Below are 19,692 nucleotides of genomic sequence, written 5' to 3'. Positions count from 1 at the left end.
TTGGAATCTTAACATACCCCTGGATATATGTCAACATTTTGGTTGCTTTATTTTCCAATGTGCTTTGATTTAGAAAGGTGGATATAATTTGCTGGGTTTTTCCTCCAGGATTTGTTTCTCATTGAAAACTTTCCATTTTACATTTATCCTGAAATGCTGGAATTGTATGGAATGTCATACAGATGAAGGGGAAAAATTGTCTTAATTTTAATAAGATAAGAACTGTTAATATTGTGTTCTAGAGCAAAGGGGAATGTTTATGTATCAGCGAGACATAGCTATTGTTTCTGTGTGTGTTTGTTCTCATACTTCGGAAAGCTATTATTTTGTGTTGAGTTTTATTGTCCTGAGTAATTCCAAAATGGTAGCACTGCAAGGAAAAATTTTGAAGCATTTTTATTCCTACCATTCGTCTTGTGATGCCACTTTTTTTTGTTTATTCACTGCATGTGGCATCACAGAATAGGCCAACATTTGTGTCCATCTTTTATAGTTGAAATAATTGTTGTGAGCTGTTTCTTGAACTGCTGTATTTCATGGAGGGTGGATACATCCACAATGCTGTTAAAAAGGGAGCTCCAGGATTTTGACCCAACAACAAGAATGGCGCTTATAGTTCCAAGTCAAGAGGGTTTCTGACTTGGAGGGGAGTTTGTGTGTGGTGGTTTTCCCATGCATCTGGCTGTCCTTGTTCTTCCAGGTAAAACATTCCCCTTCTGATGTTATGATAGAGGGAAGGTCATTGACCATGCTGCTGAAGGAGTTTTGGCCTGAAGCACTACCCGGTTGTAACTGAGGATCTCTTGTCCAGGACTGAGATGAATGAACTGAAACAACTACAGGCAATCTTCCTTTGTACTGGGTATGTCTGTGACTAGTGAGAGTTTCTCCCAATGCCTGCTGACTCTGGTTTTGAATAAGCTTCTTGATATCATTCTGGTTTAAATGCTGCCTTAATATCAAAAAGGCAGCACTCTCTCTCTGCACGTGAAAACATTACTCTCACATATCTGGAGTTCAGTGCTTTGATTTATGTCTGGATGGAAGTATAATGAAATCCAGACCTGAATGGCTGTAGGAAAACCCAAACTGGGGTCATCAACGATCAGGCTATTGCTGAGAAAATGATGCTTGGTAACACTTGTTAATGACCCTTTTCATCACGTTGCAAATGGTTAAGTTTAAAAAGATGGGCAGTAATTGATCTCGTTTGATTTTGGCCAGGACATAGCCAGCAGAGTGGAAAATTGCTCAGTTACGTGCTAATGTTGTCACTGGCATGTCGTTAGGGAGCATAGCTTCAGTACTAGTTAATGAAAATATTTCAACGTTTCAATTATCGCCTTCCAAAATAGTTGGAAAATTGCGTGAAATGTTTGTTTTGAAATCCTATGCAGGATGGCCAGGCCAGAATGTACTTACGATCATATTTAATGCAAGAAGCACAGTTTTGGTACAAAAGTAATTCTATTGAAATTTGCTTCAATCCTTGACATGATGATTATTAAATTGTCATATTCCTGATTGGGTATAAAATATGAATTGAAAATGTGAGGAATTATGCTTCTGTTAATTCACTGCTGAATACATTTTTAGAATTGAAGTCAAAGTATTGTCATCCCATCTCTTGACAATTATTGTACTTTTTAAGCTCATTTAGCATTACCAACTTTGTAAATTGCTTAACTTGACCACAAAAGGACACTCTTGAAGGAACAGAATATCTGTAAGTTTCCAGTTCAATTAGCAAAATCTGCATTTTTTCAAGTTCCCAGTAATGACATCTATGAATGTTTTAGTTTTGATAACAAGGTGACAGTTGTACATAGCTGTTGCAGTCTAAACAGACAGAATCATTAATGTCACTGCAGTAGGACTGATTTTACTTATTGATTGTTCCAACAATTACACAGAACTTTATAATGTTGCCCCAGCCGTATTCACAATATTGTTTGAACTTATCTCGTTAACAAAAAAGTCCAAACAAGTTTAAGACTTCTTAGTTTTGCAACATTCATATGTTAATAAAGTTTCTTTCCAATGTGATTGTTTGTTGCAATTTGAATTAAAGGACACCCGGCGTAGATTTATTAAAGGTAAATAGTGCTTGACTAACTTGATTGAAATAATAATGACGAAGGTTATTGAGGGTTGTTGGCTTGATTTTGTGTATGAATTTACAGGCTGCTTTGAATAAAGTACCACTTCATAGACTTCAGAGATAATGGGGACTGCAGATGCTGGAGATTCCAAGATAATAAAATCTGAGGCTGGATGAACACAGCAGGCCAAGCAGCATCTCAGGAGCACAAAAGCTGACGTTTCGGGCCTAGACCCTTCATCAGACCCTCTGATGAAGGGTCTAGGCCCGAAACGTCAGCTTTTGTGCTCCTGAGATGCTGCTTGGCCTGCTGTGTTCATCCAGCCTCACATTTTATTAACTTCATAGACTTCAACAGGTTTGAAGCATGTTATGTTAAAGGGCAGTGACTATTTTTAAATGAAATTGATTAAGGGACAGAAAACACGGTGAATGATTGCCTTTCAGATTGGAAGTAAGCACTGGCCACAGCTGGAGTATTGTAGCCAGTTCTGGTCAAACACTTTAGGTTGATTGTCAAGGCCCTAGAGATAATGCAGAAAAAAACTGTACCAGAATAGGACCAGTGATGAAGGACTTCAGTCATGTAGAGAGAAAAGAGAAACTTGAATTGTTTTGCATGAAGTAGAACTGGGTAAGGGGAGAATGGAAAATTGCTCAAAATCATGTTGCATTTTGACAAAATGCATACAGAGTAACTGTTTTGATTAGCAATAATGTTAATAGCCAGAGGCTTTAAGTTTTAAGTAATTGTTTAAAGCACTAGAGGTGACAGGGTTTAAAAAAAATACATTCCAGATCTGATGCAGATAAATAATACATTTTGAAAGGGGAATTGGATAAACATTTGAAATTGAAACATCTACAGTGCTGTGGGGAGAAAGGGGAAACAAGGGGCTAATTAGGTAAAAGAGCCTGTGGACTGAAGGGTATGCTGCATTAGGAGATTAGTATTATTGATTTCTATGTTCTACTGTCTCAGACTGTTAGAAGACTGCATCTCAGGGGGATACTATGAGAATCTGTATTTGGGATTTAGCCATTTACAGTCTGTGTTGATGCAGGGACAGGATGCAAGGTCACGTAGTAAGGTACTCAACAGTAAGGATACAAGGCCGACACAGGAATTAGAGATAGGGAAGGTGAGTGGGCAAGAATATGGCAGGTGGAATACAAAATGGTAAAATATAAGTTATGTAGGAAAAGAAAAGCAAACTGTTTTTGAATAATGAAAGACTGGAAAATGTCTGCATTCAGAGGCACAGTGGTACCCTTGAAAGTAAACCTGTAGATACAGCAAGCAAGTAGGAAGGCAAATGACATTCTTTAATTACAAACAGCTTGGAATAGAAGTCTTTCCACATTATGCATATACGTAGGACATTGGTGAGGCCACATCTGGAATACTTTGTGTAGTTTTGGCCCCTTAACCCAAGGAGGTTATACTTGCCCAAGGGACAGAACATCCAATTTCCATTTCCCTGCTTTCTGACAAAGGAGAAAAAGCATTGTAATTTTACAGAGAGGAAGAAATCTCTCCAGCATCTCACTGCACCCTGCTTGGCTCGACTGTTGATAAGAGTCCTAAGACCACTTGTTCCCCTGTGTTGACTCCCACTGGACTTGTTGCCAGAAAGGTAGGGGCATGGTACAGTTCAAGAGGTTATGGCAAGTTGAACTGTCAACCTTCGGGAGATATGCTCATGATATCATCAGAGCATCATAGTACGTTACCTAAGGTGTAAAGATCGCCTGCCCCATCTTAACGTGGATCACTTGAAGCATTACATGATTAATGGAAACATGCTGCTCTATATGATTGCAAAGTTTAACTTTAGCCCAGACACTAATATGCCTGTGAATTTAATACTTCTATGTTGCAAGGTGTTTCAAATAACAAATCTGGAGGAGCTTTCAATACATCATTATCTACCCCTAATTTCTTTGGCTACAATGGATAAATTGCTTCATCAGGAAAGATACCCTGCTGGTGCCAAAAGCCATGTCAGAAGCCTGATGAACTGTGACTGGTATGTGACCTGTGTCGGTTGCTTTGTGCTCCTGGAACAAGGCAGCTACTGTATGCATTCCAGGCTGGAGATAGAGCTTGCCACATGCGACCTTGTTTTGCAGTCTCAATCAACAGGCTACAATAATAGCAACTGTCAGATCCTTTGAAGACAGTGGAAGCCATGATAGCTATGTTGTTCACTCTATTACTTAAAGCCTCAAACACCGAGATCAGATCTTCCATTTAGGTGGAAGCCTTTTCTGGTGCAATGATTCTCGCAGGTTTAATTTTGACTGCAGAATGTTGATGCTGACCATTACAGCTACTTAGATGTTCTACCAGCTTAGGTTCAACTTTTTAATGGCTTTTCGGAAGAAATACTGGCTTGCTCCACTTCCTCAGAATCTCACTGACTTCTGAAACTAGCTTGTAATGCTGGAGGGCTCATCTGGCTTTGCTAGTTGGAATGTGTTTATGCCTGTACCTCATTGAAAGATGGATAACTTTGACTCTGCCTGAAAATAGCTTGAAGCTGAAGAGTACAGAGTTCTCTCCCATGAAGATAATAGGAAGTGTGTGTTTTGGTGTTGCATTGTCCTCACAGCTAATGGCTGAATCAGAACATGTTCTAACATAGCTTTACTCACGTTCTCCATATGTTCATCCTTTCTTCTTTGCCAGCTTTTCTTCTTTGTTCCTTCTACTTCCAGAGTGATGGGCTTCAATCATTTAGAATTACCTTTTTGGAAGTTACAAAGAAGTCGGTTAAAATTTGCGACTTTGTCAACCCAGACATGATCCATGATGAAGGAGGTAGCAAATCTCACCCTCCCCCGATGCTTTTAGAAATAAAAAGTGCACAATACCCTTCCCTGCATTCAGCCCATCTCTCAATGTGACCTCAATTCTGATCAGATTGTTGAAGCAGTTCAAGCAAGATTTTCATCATCCTCTGCTTGTGGGATCAGGTTTGAAACTTCATCTCCTGGTATTGTGGACCATCTTGTCTTGTAAAGACAAACGTGAGATAATTTAAGTTTGAAGTCACTGATTTTATGCAACAATTGAAGGGCAACTGGTTTGCATCTTGCTGAGGAATGTTGCTCAGAAACTGGAGAATCTTGAGCAAGTGGTCATTGTGAATGCCAGCTGTTCATGCACTTGGGACAAAGCATGGTTCATTGTTTACTCTCTTGCACATTAAGAATCTATAACCTATCTGCTTTTCCCAGCACTATGATACTCTTGTTTTTCTTTCTGTCCATTTGTTAGAACATGACAGGTTCCAGCAGACAAAGAGTGGAGTCACTAAGTGGTGGAGTTGCGTCTACAAAAAAGACCAAAAGGAAGGCTCCCTTGCCTCCAACTAAAATAGAAGACCAAAACGCCCAAGATAATAAATCAGGTTATTATATTTACTTTTACTTACAATTTTTCTTGAGTGATAGTTTGAGTAATACAGCAGAGCTTAAATAAGTTGGTACGCTATAATTTTAATATTTTAATATTCTATATTGAATAACTGCAAATAGAGGAATAAATCATATTCCTAAATGCTGTAGCTTTAGCTTTTTTGATGAAAGTACACTGAAAAAATCTTTCTTTTTTTAAACAAAAGAGAAGCTATTTTTTTTCAACCTTTTTGTTTTAACTCTGCTTTTATTAAGAGTATATGCCATGAAATTACTGATCCATTGAGTTAGCTTTCCAAACCAAAATATTGATATGTACAAGACCAGCATTAATTTTTAAAAAGACTGACGCATGTAATCCACTAGATAAAAGCTGTTATGCAACATGTTACCATAGATTGAGAATTATTTGACAAACGGGAAGCAGAGAGTAGGAATAAACTAGGTATTTTCACATTGGCAGGCTGTAACCAACTGAGCACAGCAAAGATCACTTGTGGGGCCCAAATTATGTACAGTTTATATTAATAGCTTAGAGAATGAGAGTAATCAACCAACGTTTCCTGACATTGTAAATTTAGATGAGAATTAAGCAGTGATGACACAGTATGTTGCAGAGAGATAAAGACTTGTTAAGTGAATAAGTAACAGGGTGGAAGATGGGGAGGGGAAAGCAGAATAATATTTAAAAGTAATGAAACTTCTAAATGCTCATGTTAAATGTTGTTAAAATGTTTTTTTTTTAATTTAACTTCTGTTTCAGTCATGGAAGCCTGTCTTGATATTTTATTATTTAACAGATTTGGACCTAATTGTTTTATATGCACTCAGTAGAATATGTTCCAAACTAAAGCTCATGACTCAAAATAAAGTACTTGGACTTTGTTTGTAGTACTACCTTAAATTCTTAATAATCTACTGATTTGTGACATGATAGTGTCTGCATATTAACTTGGATCTGCACATCAACATAGAAGGAAATTTTCACTTATGAGACAATGCCTGAAATGAAGGAAATTTGTTTTTTTTTGTTGTTTTACACATTCATAATAAATTCAAAAGACCTTGTTCCAACGCGGGAATTAGCGAGCAGCAAAATTCCAATGCATCACCAGTGTAAGGCTAGGGTGATCCAGCTCTGAAGTTGTTTTAGTGTGATTGATGGACTTCCACTTGATTGCATCAAGAAATGAGTACCCTGTCCATTTCCGTTGTGTATTTTCTGGCTACCACTTAAAACAAAATTGGATTTCCTTCTGCCTGATTTAACTTGCTAAACAGCTACAAAAAGAAGATAAATTACACAATTGATGCCAAGTTCTCAAGTTGACTCCGTTAAAAGGCTAAATCTATGTCATAGTTGCCTTCTTGAGTTGACCTAAAATAATCCATGTCATTATTCAAAGATAAGCAGTGAAATTTCTCGTGATATTAGGATCAATATTTCACCCTTATCTGCAACCATGAAAATTATATTACTAGGTCAGTCATTTCATTGCGGTTTTGCACAAACATGCAGTGGACACATTGCTGCTACATATATCTACCAAAATATTGACTGCATTTTAAAAAGCATTAAACTGGCTATCAAGCACTTTGCAACATCCTGAAGATATGAAAGGCACTATATGAAATTATTTTCCTATTACTCTGACCTCAGACAGTGCCATCTGCTGACAGAATGAAAGAATGCAAAAGCTTAGCCTAAACTTGTCTTTAAGGACAATGTAACGCAACATTGCCAAGCACTACGTTAACATGCTTAAGTTGCTTTTTGGACATTGAGACATTAGAAAAAACAAGCTGATGTATTTTCAAAGCTCCTTGCCCAAAATGTTTATCCCTGACAGAGGCAAAAAAATTGGCCAATTCAAAGGGAATAAGGTTGGAAAAAAAAATCATTTTTGACCCAAAGCTGTTCAAAGAAGAGTTCCAGAAGTGACGGTGATTTTGTGTTACCTCAGCGAGATCCCATTTATATTTTTTTAAACATGCAGCAAAATCAGCCGTATTCAGCAACTTGCCCAGTTCTCTTTTGCACTTTCGCTGTTATTCCATGCTCCTGCATAAGCCAGTAACTTATTCCAAAGGTCATTGAACTTCTATACAAAGGAAAATCCCTAAAATCTGTTGTAGTTCCACATGTATGTATATTAAATGCATATCGCTCATTTTCCCAAATTTTCTAAGATAATGTGGTAAAATATAGCAGTGATTTTTTTTTTAAGAGTTTAATAAGTTCTTATGTATTTAAACTAATTTGAAAGCAATTCCTCAGAAGCAGATGATTGAATTGGAGATTTTAGAAAAAGTTATGAGGACCTGGGTAGTCTGATATTTTGCATCTGATATGGCTTTAACAAACTTTTAAAGAAATGTATTAGTCTTGTAAATTGAGATTAATGTGATGCATCTCTTTCAATTGGTTATGTCAGGAAAGTGTACTTATTTTAAGCATGTCATTGAAAAATCTGTATTTGTTCTGATTGAAGCATGTGTTGAGTGTTGCGATATAAACCTTTTTGAGCTATTGTAAGAATTCCAGAGTAATCATTGCCAAGGCATATGTACTATGGAGGTAATTAAGATTTTAATCAAGGTAACATTAGTGGAAAAGTGGTATATCTGTCTTGACAATATTGTTGCAATTTGTGCTTTTAGATGCTAATCAAGGATCAGTGGATTTATGTCCAAGTCCTGACGTTGCAGATAAGGCTTCTGCTAGTAAAATACCATATACCTCAGCTGATGATCACGGTAAAAATATTTCTCGTTTATCAGCAATTATTTCCTCCTGGCCAAGACGCATCAATGTATAATTTGCTAAAACAAAATCACTTTGGCTATTCTTAAGAATTAAAGTAATGTTTAACGTAAACCTCTAAAATAAATCAGTAAGATTTTCAAAAACCCTGTCAAATATACAGCCCAATGTGTGCAATAAGAACATTTTATTTAAAAAAAAGGGATATAGAGTCTTTCAAAAGCTTGGGACATGTCAAGACATTTCACAGCCATTACTTTTTGAAGGGTATTCACTGTTGTAATTAACAGATGATTTCAAAAATACATATAAATTAATTTAGATGAAATAAGTAGACAATTAATTTTGGGCAGCAGTATGAACTAGTCATTGGCAAACTGACACAGCAGGCCAAGCAGCATCAGAGGAGCAGGAAACTTGATGTTCTGGGTCGAGACCATTCTTCAGAAAAAATCAGATTTTTCTAACATCAAACTTTCCTGCTGCTCTGATGCTGCTTGGCCTGCTGTGTTCATCCAGCCTCTCACCGTGTTATCTCAGATTCTCCAGCATCGGCAGTTCCTACCATCTCTATTGGCAAATTGACTGTCAGTTCACTTTAGATAAATACAAAAGAAATCAAGCAGAATGTGAAATGTGGCGATTCATGACCACTTGACTGGTGCTCCTGGCCAAAAGAACTTTTTGCCCATATAAATGCACTTCTCTATTTTATGTAAATAAGTAGAATTCTGTTTGAAATATAAATGTTCAACAATTTGTGATGACATTTACTTTCATGCATGAATGTGTATGTGACTCTTAAAAAGAAAAATAGACGAGTAAACATCATCTTGTAAGACCAAACCAAATAAGAACAGGAAGAGGTTGTTCAGCCCTTTGAGATTGTTGCATGATTCACTCAGTGGCTGATCCGACATTGGTCACGTCCACTTTCCTGCCCTTATGCCATAACCTATGATTTTTCTACTGATCAAGAATCTATCCAGCTCAGCCTTAAAGACACACAAGGACTCTGCCTCCACAGAGTTCAGTGGCAAGGAGTTCCAAAAGTTCCCAGCCCTTTGAGTCAAGAAATTCCTCCTCATCTCAGTCTAAAATTGGTGCTCCTTTATTCTAAGTCTATACCTTCCAATCCCACACCATCCCATGAGGGGAATTAACATCTCAGCTTTTATCCTGTCAAGCCCCTTAAGAATCCTATATGCTTCAATGAGATCATTTTTCATTCATCTAAACTCTAGTGAGTAGAGGCCCAACCTGTTTAGCCTCTGCTCTTAAGATAACCTCCCCTTTCCAAAATAATCCTGCCTCCAATTAAGTAATATCTTTCCTTTAAATAAGGGGACTGAAACTGCTCATAGTACTCCAGGTTTGCTCTCACCAGCACTTTGCACAGGATTACAGCAAGTTCGTGAAGAAAATATGCTGCATCAGCACTTGAATTCACCTCTGCAAATTATCATTTTGCCCCAAGTCACAGAAAACTGCTTTTGTTGAAGCTACGATATTCTCACATAGAGTGACAGTAATCACTCTATGCGATTACAGACACATCAGCAGACAGTTAAATTTCCTGAACTTCAACTGCAAATTATGGGTGTCTTTTTACACCATGCCTTGCATACCCTTCATCTCTACTTTAAAGATCAACCTGAATTTAGAGACCGTCCTGAAATCATTATGCATTTATGTTTAAAAAGTGCACAAGTTTAATGCATTTATACATTTGACCAAGAAAATATTTTAACAGCCTTTTCAGCTGTTCAATAAAGAGGTTGTTGTCAATGCAGAAAACTTTGAGCACAAGTAAATACTGGTGAAAATGCAAGAACCTGCACTCCCATTGGCTTTCAAAAGCCTATTCATATTCCTGTATGTATTCCTCCCTATCCCTCTAAGAAACATTGTTTACCGCTTAAGAATTCTTCGACCTTGTGGTTTCCTTCATGCCATCAAATTTGAAATAACATTATTATAAGCAACTACTTAGCATGTAGAAGTTTAAATTAAGTCTCTCATGGAAGAGATTTACAAATGACTCAATACTCCCATTTAGCAATAATGTCCAAATTTATTAAAATAATTTCCCACACAGTAACTATTCTTAAGAGCAACATTTTGGGGGAAAAAAAAACACAGCTGACGTAATTGACCACTTTCATTCTTGTCTATAAATATAAAAATTCAGCTCTCCTGACTGAATTGATTAGTCTGGGAGTACTCTGAACTGCATCATCTCCCTCCCCGTTTTCAGATTGCAGTCTTCTTTATTGACGCCTTTTTCTTCAACTTAATTGAATGCTCTCGATTCCCATGCAGTAATGATCCCTCTTGTTCTCCTGAATTAATTTACTGAGTGTGATGTGTCTCTTCGAAGTAAATAATGCTCCCGTAAAAGATACTCTACGTGCTTTGTGTATGAATGAATCTGGGTTGACATTTTTATTTTAATTTAAGCTGTATAAGATGTATGTTGCACAGAGGTGTGGAATATTCAAAACTGACCAGTTAATTGGCCCAAGTATTCCTAAGCCTCGGACTGGTGTTGAATTGATTAATCCCCTGGACCCTCAATTAAATGATATGAACAAACAAAATTAATGCAAGATTTCATGGTTATAGGAAATGTAAATAAGTTTTTAATCTGCAAAGAGCATTGAGTGTGAGGAGCTACAAATACCGGATGGAGTGGTAACTGCGATTTTTTTTAATAGTGACATGATATTTCCTGATAATAACAATTACACCTATTCTTTTGATAAGAAGGAGATCCACAAGTACAGAACATAAAGGCTCTCAAGGTATAAGAGGGCTATGTATACAGGAGAGGTAGTGTCATCTGGGTCTTTAAAGACCCACATTGATGGTCAAACATTCAACTTTCGGTAGTGATGTAAAGCTCAAATTTCAAAGAGATGAAGACATGAAGGTCTCCAGAACTCTGCAACTTGAGAAATATTTACAAGCAAGCAACTGTTGACTTCCAACCCATGTTTGGTCTTTATTGAGGTTGTTTCATTTGGTTTTTGGACATCAAACTATAATGGAATCTACTGTAGTCCAAAAACACACACAAATGACCAACTGAGAGGATGCTCTTAATGCGAATGAGAGATCAGGAAAGCATATAACCATAAGATGTAGGAGCAGAAATAGACCATTTAGTCCATGAAGTCGTCTTCACCATTCAATCAAAGCTGATACATGTGGAGACTGTTTAAGGAACTGTTGTTGCGAGTGATGAGTAAATATGTCCCTCTGAGACAGGTAAGAAGGGGTAAGATAAAGGAACCTTGGATGACGAGAGCGGTGGAGCTTCTTGTGAAAAGGAAGAAGGTAGCTTACATAAGGTGGAGGAAGCTAGGGTCAAGTTCAGCCAGAGAGGATTACACGCAGGCAAAGAAGGAGCTCAAAAATGGTCTGAGGAGAGCCAGGAGGGGGCACGAGAAGGGCTTGGCAGAACGAATTAGGGAAAACACAAAGGCATTTTACACTTATGTGAAGAATAAGAGAATGGTCAAAGAAAGAGTAGGGCCGATCAGGGATAGCATAGGGAACTTGTGTGTGGAGTCTGAGGAGGTAGGGGAAGCCCTAAATGAGTTTTTTGCTTCTGTCTTTACGAAAGAAATGAGCTTTGTAGTGAATGAAACCTTTGAAGAGCAGGTGTGCATGCTGGAATGGATAGAGATAGAGGAAGCTGATGTGCTGAAAATTTTGTCAAACATTAAGATTGACAAGTTGCCAGGCCCGGACTAGATTTGTCCTCGGCTGCTTTGGGAAGCGAGAAATGCAATTGCTTCGCCACTTGCGAGGATCTTTGCATCCTCGCTCTCCACTGGTGTCGTACCTGAGGACTGGAGAGAGGCAAAAGTAATTCCTCTCTTCAAGAAAGGAAATAGGGAAATCCCCAGCAATTACAGACCAGTAAGTCTCACGTCTGTCGTCTACAAGGTGTTAGAAAGGATTCTGAGGGATAGGATTTATGATCATCTGGAAGAGCATGGCTTGATCAAATGCAGTCAACACGGCTTTGTGAGGGGCAGGTCATGCCTCACAAACCTTATCGGGTTCTTTGAGGATGTGACTAGAAAAGTTGATGAGGGTCGAGCTGTGGATGTGGTGTATATGGACTTCAGCAAGGCATTTGATAAGATTCCCCATGGTAGGCTCATTCAGAAGGTTAGGAGGAATGGGATACAGGGGAACTTAGCCGTCTGGATACAGAATTGTCTGGCCAACAGAAGGCAGCGGGTGGTAGTAGAAGGAAAATATTCTACCTGGAAATCAGTGGTGAGTGGTGTTCCACAGGGCTCTGTCCTTGGGCCTCTACTGTTTGTAATTTTTATTAATGACTCAGATGAGGGGATTGAAGGATGGGTCAGCAAATTTGCAGACGACACAAAGGTTGGAGGTGTCGTTGACAGTGTAGAGGGCTGTTGTAGGCTGCAGTGGGACATTGACAGGATGCAGAGATGGGCTGAGAGTTGGCAGACGGAGTTCAACCTGGATAAATGCGAGGTGATGCATTTTGGAAGGTCGAATTTGAAAGCTGAGTACAGGATTAAGGATAGGATTCTTGGCAGTGTGGAGGAACGGAGGGATCTTGGTGTGCAGATACATAGATCCCTTAAAATGGCCACCCAAGTGGACAGGGTTGTCAAGAAAGCATATGGTGTTTTGGCTTTCATTAACAGGGGGATTGAGTTTAAGAGTCGTGAGATCTTGTTGCAGCTCTATAAAACTTTGGTTAGACCGCACTTGGAATACTGCGTCCAGTTCTGTTCGCCCTATTATAGGAAAGATGTGGATGCTTTGGAGAGGGTTCAGAGGAGGTTTACCAGGATGCTGCCTGGACTGGAGGGCTTATCTTATGAAGAGAGGTTGAGTGAGCTTGGACTTTTTTCATTGGAGAAAAGGAGGAGGAGAGGGGACCCAATTGAGGTATACAAGATAATGAGAGGCATAGATAGAGTTGACAGCCAGAGACTATTTCCCAGGGCAGAAATGGCTAACACGAGGGGTCATAGTTTTAAGCTGGTTGGAGGAAAGTATAGAGGGGATGTCAGAGGCGGGTTCTTTACACAGGGAATTGTGAGAGCATGGAATGCGTTGCCAGCAGCAGTTGTGGAAGCAAGGTCATTGGGGTCATTTAAGAGACTGCTGGACATGCATATGGTCACAGAAATTTGAGGGTGCATACATGAGGATCAATGGTCGGCACAACATCGTGGGCTGAAGGGCCTGTTCTGTGCTGTACTGTTCTATGTTCTATGTTCTATTTCTTAACCCCATTCACCTGCTTTATCTCCGTAACCTTTGATCCATTACTAATCAAGAACTTATCTGTCCCTGTCTTAAATATGCTCAGTGACTTTGCATCCACAGCCTTCCGTGGCAGAGTTCCACAGATTTTTTTGACTGAAGAAATTCCTCCTCGTCTAAGTTCTAAAGCATTGTACCTTCACTCAGAATCTTTTCCGTTGGGTCCTAGCCTCTCCAACCAGTGGAAATATCATCTTCACATCTAGTCTATCAAGGCCACTCAATACTCTGAAAGTTTCAATGAGATTCCCCTTTATTCTTAACTCTGAGCACAAACTCAAAGTTTTCAACTGCTTCTCATATGGCAAACGCTTCATCTCTGGGATTATTCTTGTAAACCTCCTCTAGATCCCTTCCAAGGCCAGCATATTCTTCCTTAGATAAGGGGCCCTAAACTGCTTGCAGTATTCCAAATGTGGTCAGACCAGAGCCTCCTACAGCCTTAATTGGTGAATGTAGGAAAGTGGATATGGGGATGATCAGATCAATCATGAATGGTAGAACAAACTCAATGGGCTGAATAGCCTACTTTTCATCCAACATCTAAAGGCCTAATTGTGGTCTTATTTTCTGCACAATGAAAGATTAGCAGACTACAAGATTGAGGAGCTGCTGAATTAATTGAAGTTCTAACAAAGTAATGAGGCACGAGTTTGATTTTTTTTCTCCTTGTTTGCCTTTGTGTGCCAGAAGTATATCAGAGTATAGATTGCAGAAGGCCCTTATTCTGATGAAGGGTCTAGGCCCGAAACGTCAGCTTTTGTGCTCCTAAGATGCTGCTTAGCCTGCTGTGTTCATCCAGCTCCACACTTTGTTATCTCGGATTCTCCAGCATCTGCAGTTCCCATTATCTCTATAGATTGCAGAAGGCCTATTACCCATAACTGTGATGTTACCCTGCTAGACCTGTATCAGTGGCAAGGACAGGAGTCTTTTATTTTTGTGTTAGAGGCTGCAGATCCTTTGTGTTACTGTGGACATGACTGTTGACTGACTAATTGAATTTCAAGTATCTGAATGGAAATGAACAGTTCAGACATATGCCAACACAATGTTGAATACTGATCATTCCATTAGATTTCAGGATACCTGTTAAGACCACAGTGCTATACTAATTGTGAAGCTGCCCACAATATGAGCAACTTATTTCTATCTTCAGCACTGATCCTACAATGTTTTCTGTGATTTTTAGTTTCCCTGAAGTTTCCTTCAACAATTTTATTTCAGGCAGATTGGAAATTGATTACTACTTTTGTGCATAAGGTATTGTGTATGAATTTGAATTGAAATGAGCTGTATTGTTAAGTTCATTCCACCTACCATTTCAGCATTCAAGTCTTTAAAATAGGCTGTTCAAATACATAGTTCAGCGCTGCAAATGAGGAATGTTGAAATAGAAAATTGCTTCTGATAGTTTTGATGTTAAAAGGAAAGAGAAGGACGGATATATCTGATCTATCTGCTAAAATAATTTGAGCTGAGATGGTATGAATGGAGTGTCTTGTCCACTGGGTGCTCAGAAAGGATTGTGCCACAAGAGAGCTCCAGTGAACTTACTGGGATCAGCTACGTGCTGTTGTGGCTGGATGCAGTATTTGGCAAACAAGGAAATTCTGGATGGCATCCTGCTTGCACCCATTTTATTGACGTTAGTTTAGTTTCATAACTGTGTACCACAAAATAAATAACTTAAAAGATTTGAAATGCTACACTTGTCTCCACACCTCCTCCCTCACCCCCATCCCAGGCCCCAAGATGACATTCCACATCAAGCAGAGGTTCACCTGCACATCTGCCAATGTGGTATACTGCATCCACTGTACCCGGTGCGGCTTCCTCTACATTGGGGAAACCAAGCGGAGGCTTGGGGACCGCTTTGCAGAACACCTCCGCTCAGTTCGCAAAAAACAACTGCACCTCCCAGTCGCAAACCATTTCCACTCCCCCTCCCATTCTCTTGATGACATGTCCATCATGGGCCTCCTGCACTGCCACAATGATGCCAACCAAAGGTTGCAGGAACAGCAACTCATATTCCGCCTGGGAACCCTGCAGCCATATGGTATCAATGTGGACTTCACCAGTTTCAAAATCTCCCCTTCCCCTACTGCATCCCTCAACCAGCCCAGTTCGTCCCCTCCCCCCACTGCACCACACAACCAGCCCAGCTCTTACCCCCACCCACTGCATCCCAAAACCAGTCCAACCTGTCTCTGCCTCCCTAACCGGTTCTTCCTCTCACCCATCCCTTCCTCCCACCCCAAGCCGCACCCCCCGCTACCTACTAACCTCATCCCACCTCCTTGACCTGTCCGTCTTCCCTCCCTACCTCCCCACCTACACTCTCTCCACCTATCTTCTTTACTCTCCATCTTCGGTCTGCCTCCCCCTCTCTCCCTATTTATTCCAGTTCCCTCTCCCCATCCCCCTCTCTGATGAAGGGTCTAGGCCCGAAACGTCAGCTTTTGTGCTCCTGAGATGCTGCTTGGCCTGTTGTGTTCATCCAGCCTCACATTTTATTATCTTGGAATCTCCAGCATCTGCAGTTCCCATTATCTCTGAACTTAAAAGATTTGCTGGGAGTAAAGGCAGTACTGTTAATTCATGCCACAACATCTAGTTGCTAAGATCTGCAACTGTAGACAAGCAAAGTAGTGGGTATTTTCAGCTAGACCATGACCTGAATTTTTGTTCCTGAATCAAAAGTCCAGTGTCTGGAAATTGTCTGACTCGGGAGGTAATGCCCTGGATCATCTAATTTTTTGAACCAGGGATGTGTGTCTTAACAGGAGCTGAGCCCCCCCACTCTTTTGGAAAGTCTTTGGAGGCAGCTACATTTGTTGCTGAGTGTGCAGGTGGCTTGTGTAAGGGGCAAACCTCAATTCTCCATGATTTTCCAAACAAAAAAACAGTAAAACTGAAAACAGCCCTCTAGCCCTTGCTGTCCCCTCCAAAACACATGCTGTATGCTCCATCCATGGCACTTCATGACAGCTCATCCTTCCATCTACTCCTTGTCACCAGCCATACACTCTATGCAAACCTGTGTCCGTCTACTCACCCCTTGGAACTTTATAGCTCCTATACCAAGTCATGTCCCCTAACCATTATTCTTTATGCCCTTGCGTGCTCCATGTCATCTCACCAAGTATTCAACGTGGGCAGAACTCAGCACTAAAGTTGTAGGTGTCCATTGATGACTTAACCTTTTAAGATAAACACTCTTGTTCACTAAAAATGCATTCATTTCATTAAGTAAACACGTTCATTTCATTAAGGAACATGTCATTAAGAACTTAATCCTTTATATAAAACAAACAAGCATTTGTATTCCTAGCCCCACATCAGAGACTCTATAACCACTTGGAACTGTCTATCAAAATGTACCCTGACAAGATATGCACTGTGATAATGTCAAGCTGTGAAATTAACCATGCAGAATAAATCTTATAATGACAGTCTTCAGGCTTATGTCAATAGATGGTGAAATAACAAGTACTGATTTTGTTTTTAAATTGCAGTTTTCGCATTTAAGGGGCAAGGGAATTAAATGACATAACAGTACAAAAGAGCATAACAGTTCCAATGAGTTTATCCACTTTTTATATGCACTCATATCTAATAACAATCCCAAAAGACATCCTGTATTGCCCATGGTCATCCCTCTACTCCCATAGAGTTCTTTAGATCTTTTCAAAAAAATACATCTTCAAATAATTCTGAGTTTAGATTTTTTCTTGAACAAAGGATGCTTTGGGAATCCCACTTATTTAAAAGAAGTAACTGTCTGAATGAACCACAGATGTGCCAAGTACAACCTGCCCCTTCTCCTTCTCCTCCTCCTCCTCCTACCAAAGATTGTGGGGGTTCAGGGGCAGGACAATCAGAATCAAGAGTGCAGCACCATTTGGCCATGGTGAAGCCCCTTCCCTTTGTTGCAGAACTTCAGATCCCTAAATTCTATCACTTTCTGAGCCAAATGTGATGTTAAGCGGTTCGTCAGAAGCATTGCAAACAAATATGGCAGGTAGCTATGGTATTTATGTAGTGGATGTTGTCACTGTTAGAGATTGAAAACTTATCAATGTGGTTTGAAATAAAGTATTGTGGGTTACTTTAGAATGGAATTTTTTTTGTGCAGATTGGAATAAATTTTTAATTGGACAAATAAATCCTGCAGAACACTCAACAGGTTTCCTTTGAGGGCTTAGTCCTACCAAAGTACAGATCCGAAAGATGTGTGTTCAGTTGTTGAAAACTTCAGTTTTAAGCAGCTTCATAAATTGTTGGCATTGCCTAGGTTTTTCATGAATGCACAAACTTAACTATTGTTTTCTTATGGATACAGCTGGCATTGGATCGGAATGTAATCTTGAAGAGATTATTGAAGCAGAAGAAATAAGAGCTGCAGACATTGATGATACAAAAGAAGCAATTGTTCAAAAAGCGGAAGAGGTGCCGTGCCCACCAGTTTCCACAGATGGTACATCCATTTCTCAAAGTGTACAGACCTCAGATCCTGCCAACTCGGATAAGCATTGTTTTTTGACAGTGACAAATAAAGAAACTGATTTCAAATCTGAGAGCAAGTAAGTGATAGCAAATTATATAAAACAAAGAACTGTAAAATGCTGGAGATCCGAAACAAAAACAAAAATGATTGGAGAAGCTTGGCATGTCTGGCAGCATCTGTAGGAAGAAATTAGTTAACGTTTTTAGTCTGGTGACTTGGTTCTGACCACACGTTAATTCAGCTTTCTTCCCACAGATGCAGCTGGTGAATTATATTGTTGATGGCTTTCTTGTGCACGCATTGATATTTACAGCACAAGAGGAGGCACTTTGTCTTATTGTGTCGAAGTTGGTCAACAAAGATCTGATCACACTAATCCCTAGTCACTACTCATTATTCTTGCTTTCACATTGAGGATAACCCCCATCCTGTTGTGTGGCACTATTGCCATACTAAATGGGACAGACTTCAAACAGATCCAGCAACTGAAGACTGGGCATCAATGAGGTGCTGTGGGCCATCAACAGCAGCAGAATTGTACTCCAACACAAACTATAACCTCATGGCCCAGCATATCCCCCACTCAACTATTACCATCAATCCAGGGATCAACCCTGGTTAAATAGGGCATGCCAGGAGCAGCACCAGGTATACCTGAAGATGAGGTATCAACCTGGTGAAGCCACCAAACAGGACTACTTGCACGCCAAACAGCAAAAGCAGCAAGTGAAAGACAAAGCTAAGCGATCCCACAACTAATGGATCAGAGCTTGGCTCTGCCGTACTCCCAGTTGTGATTTGCGGTAGTAAATTACACAATTCAACAACTCACAGTAGGAGGAGACTCCACAAATATCCCCATCCTCAGTGATTGAAGAGCCAGTACATCAGTGCACAAGATAAGGCTGAAACTTTCGTAGCAGTCTTCAGCCAGAAGTGCCGAGTGGATGATTCATCTCGGTCTCTTCCAGTGGACCCCAGCATTACGGATACCAGTCTTCAGCCAATTTGATTCACTCCACGTGATATCAGAAATGGTTGGAGACATTGGATCCTGAAAAGGCTATGGGATCTGACAACATTCTGGCAATAGTACTACAGACTAGCGCACCAGAATTTGCTGATCCCCTAGCCAAGCTGTTCCTGTACAGCTACAATATTAGCATCTATCTGACAACATGGAAAATTGCTTAAGTGTGTCCTGTACATAAAATGCAACACAAGCCCAACCTGGCCAATTACAGCTGCATCACCCTGACTCTCAGTCATCAGCAGAATGATGGTGGGTGTCATCAGCAGTGCTATCAAGCAGCATCTGCTCAGTGATGGTCGGTTTGGGTTCTGCCTGGGCCACTCAGCTCCTGACCTCGTTACAGCCATGGTTCAAACATGGACAAAAAGAGCTGAATTCCAGAGGTGAGGTGAGAGTGACTGCCCTTGACACTGAGACCGCATTTGACTGAGTGTGATATCAAGAAGCCCTAGCAAAACTGGGTATCAGGGGGCAAACTATCCAGTGGTTGGAGTCTTACCTGGTAAATAGAAAGATGTTTGTGGTTGTTGGAA

General features: G+C 40.0%; 1 protein-coding gene across 5 annotated transcripts in view; it reads left to right on the top strand.

Annotated features, from left to right (window-relative positions):
* The window catches only part of cobll1b (cordon-bleu WH2 repeat protein-like 1b), a 169,081-nt gene that overhangs the window by 132,550 nt on the left and 16,839 nt on the right, over nucleotides 1–19,692 (top strand). For all 5 annotated transcript variants that reach the window (XM_048535279.2, XM_048535282.2, XM_048535281.2 and 2 more), the window contains 3 exons: nucleotides 5,385–5,517; nucleotides 8,186–8,281; nucleotides 17,962–18,202. In XM_048535279.2, the coding sequence (XP_048391236.2) occupies nucleotides 5,385–5,517; nucleotides 8,186–8,281; nucleotides 17,962–18,202 (470 nt within the window). The remainder of the gene's footprint in view (nucleotides 1–5,384; nucleotides 5,518–8,185; nucleotides 8,282–17,961; nucleotides 18,203–19,692) is intronic.

This window comes from Stegostoma tigrinum, chromosome 7 (assembly GCF_030684315.1).
Source record: "Stegostoma tigrinum isolate sSteTig4 chromosome 7, sSteTig4.hap1, whole genome shotgun sequence".
Classification (NCBI taxonomy): domain Eukaryota; kingdom Metazoa; phylum Chordata; class Chondrichthyes; order Orectolobiformes; family Stegostomatidae; genus Stegostoma; species Stegostoma tigrinum.
The sequence above is the reverse complement of the archived record's forward strand: the minus strand, read 5'-3'. Positions and strand labels throughout refer to the sequence as shown.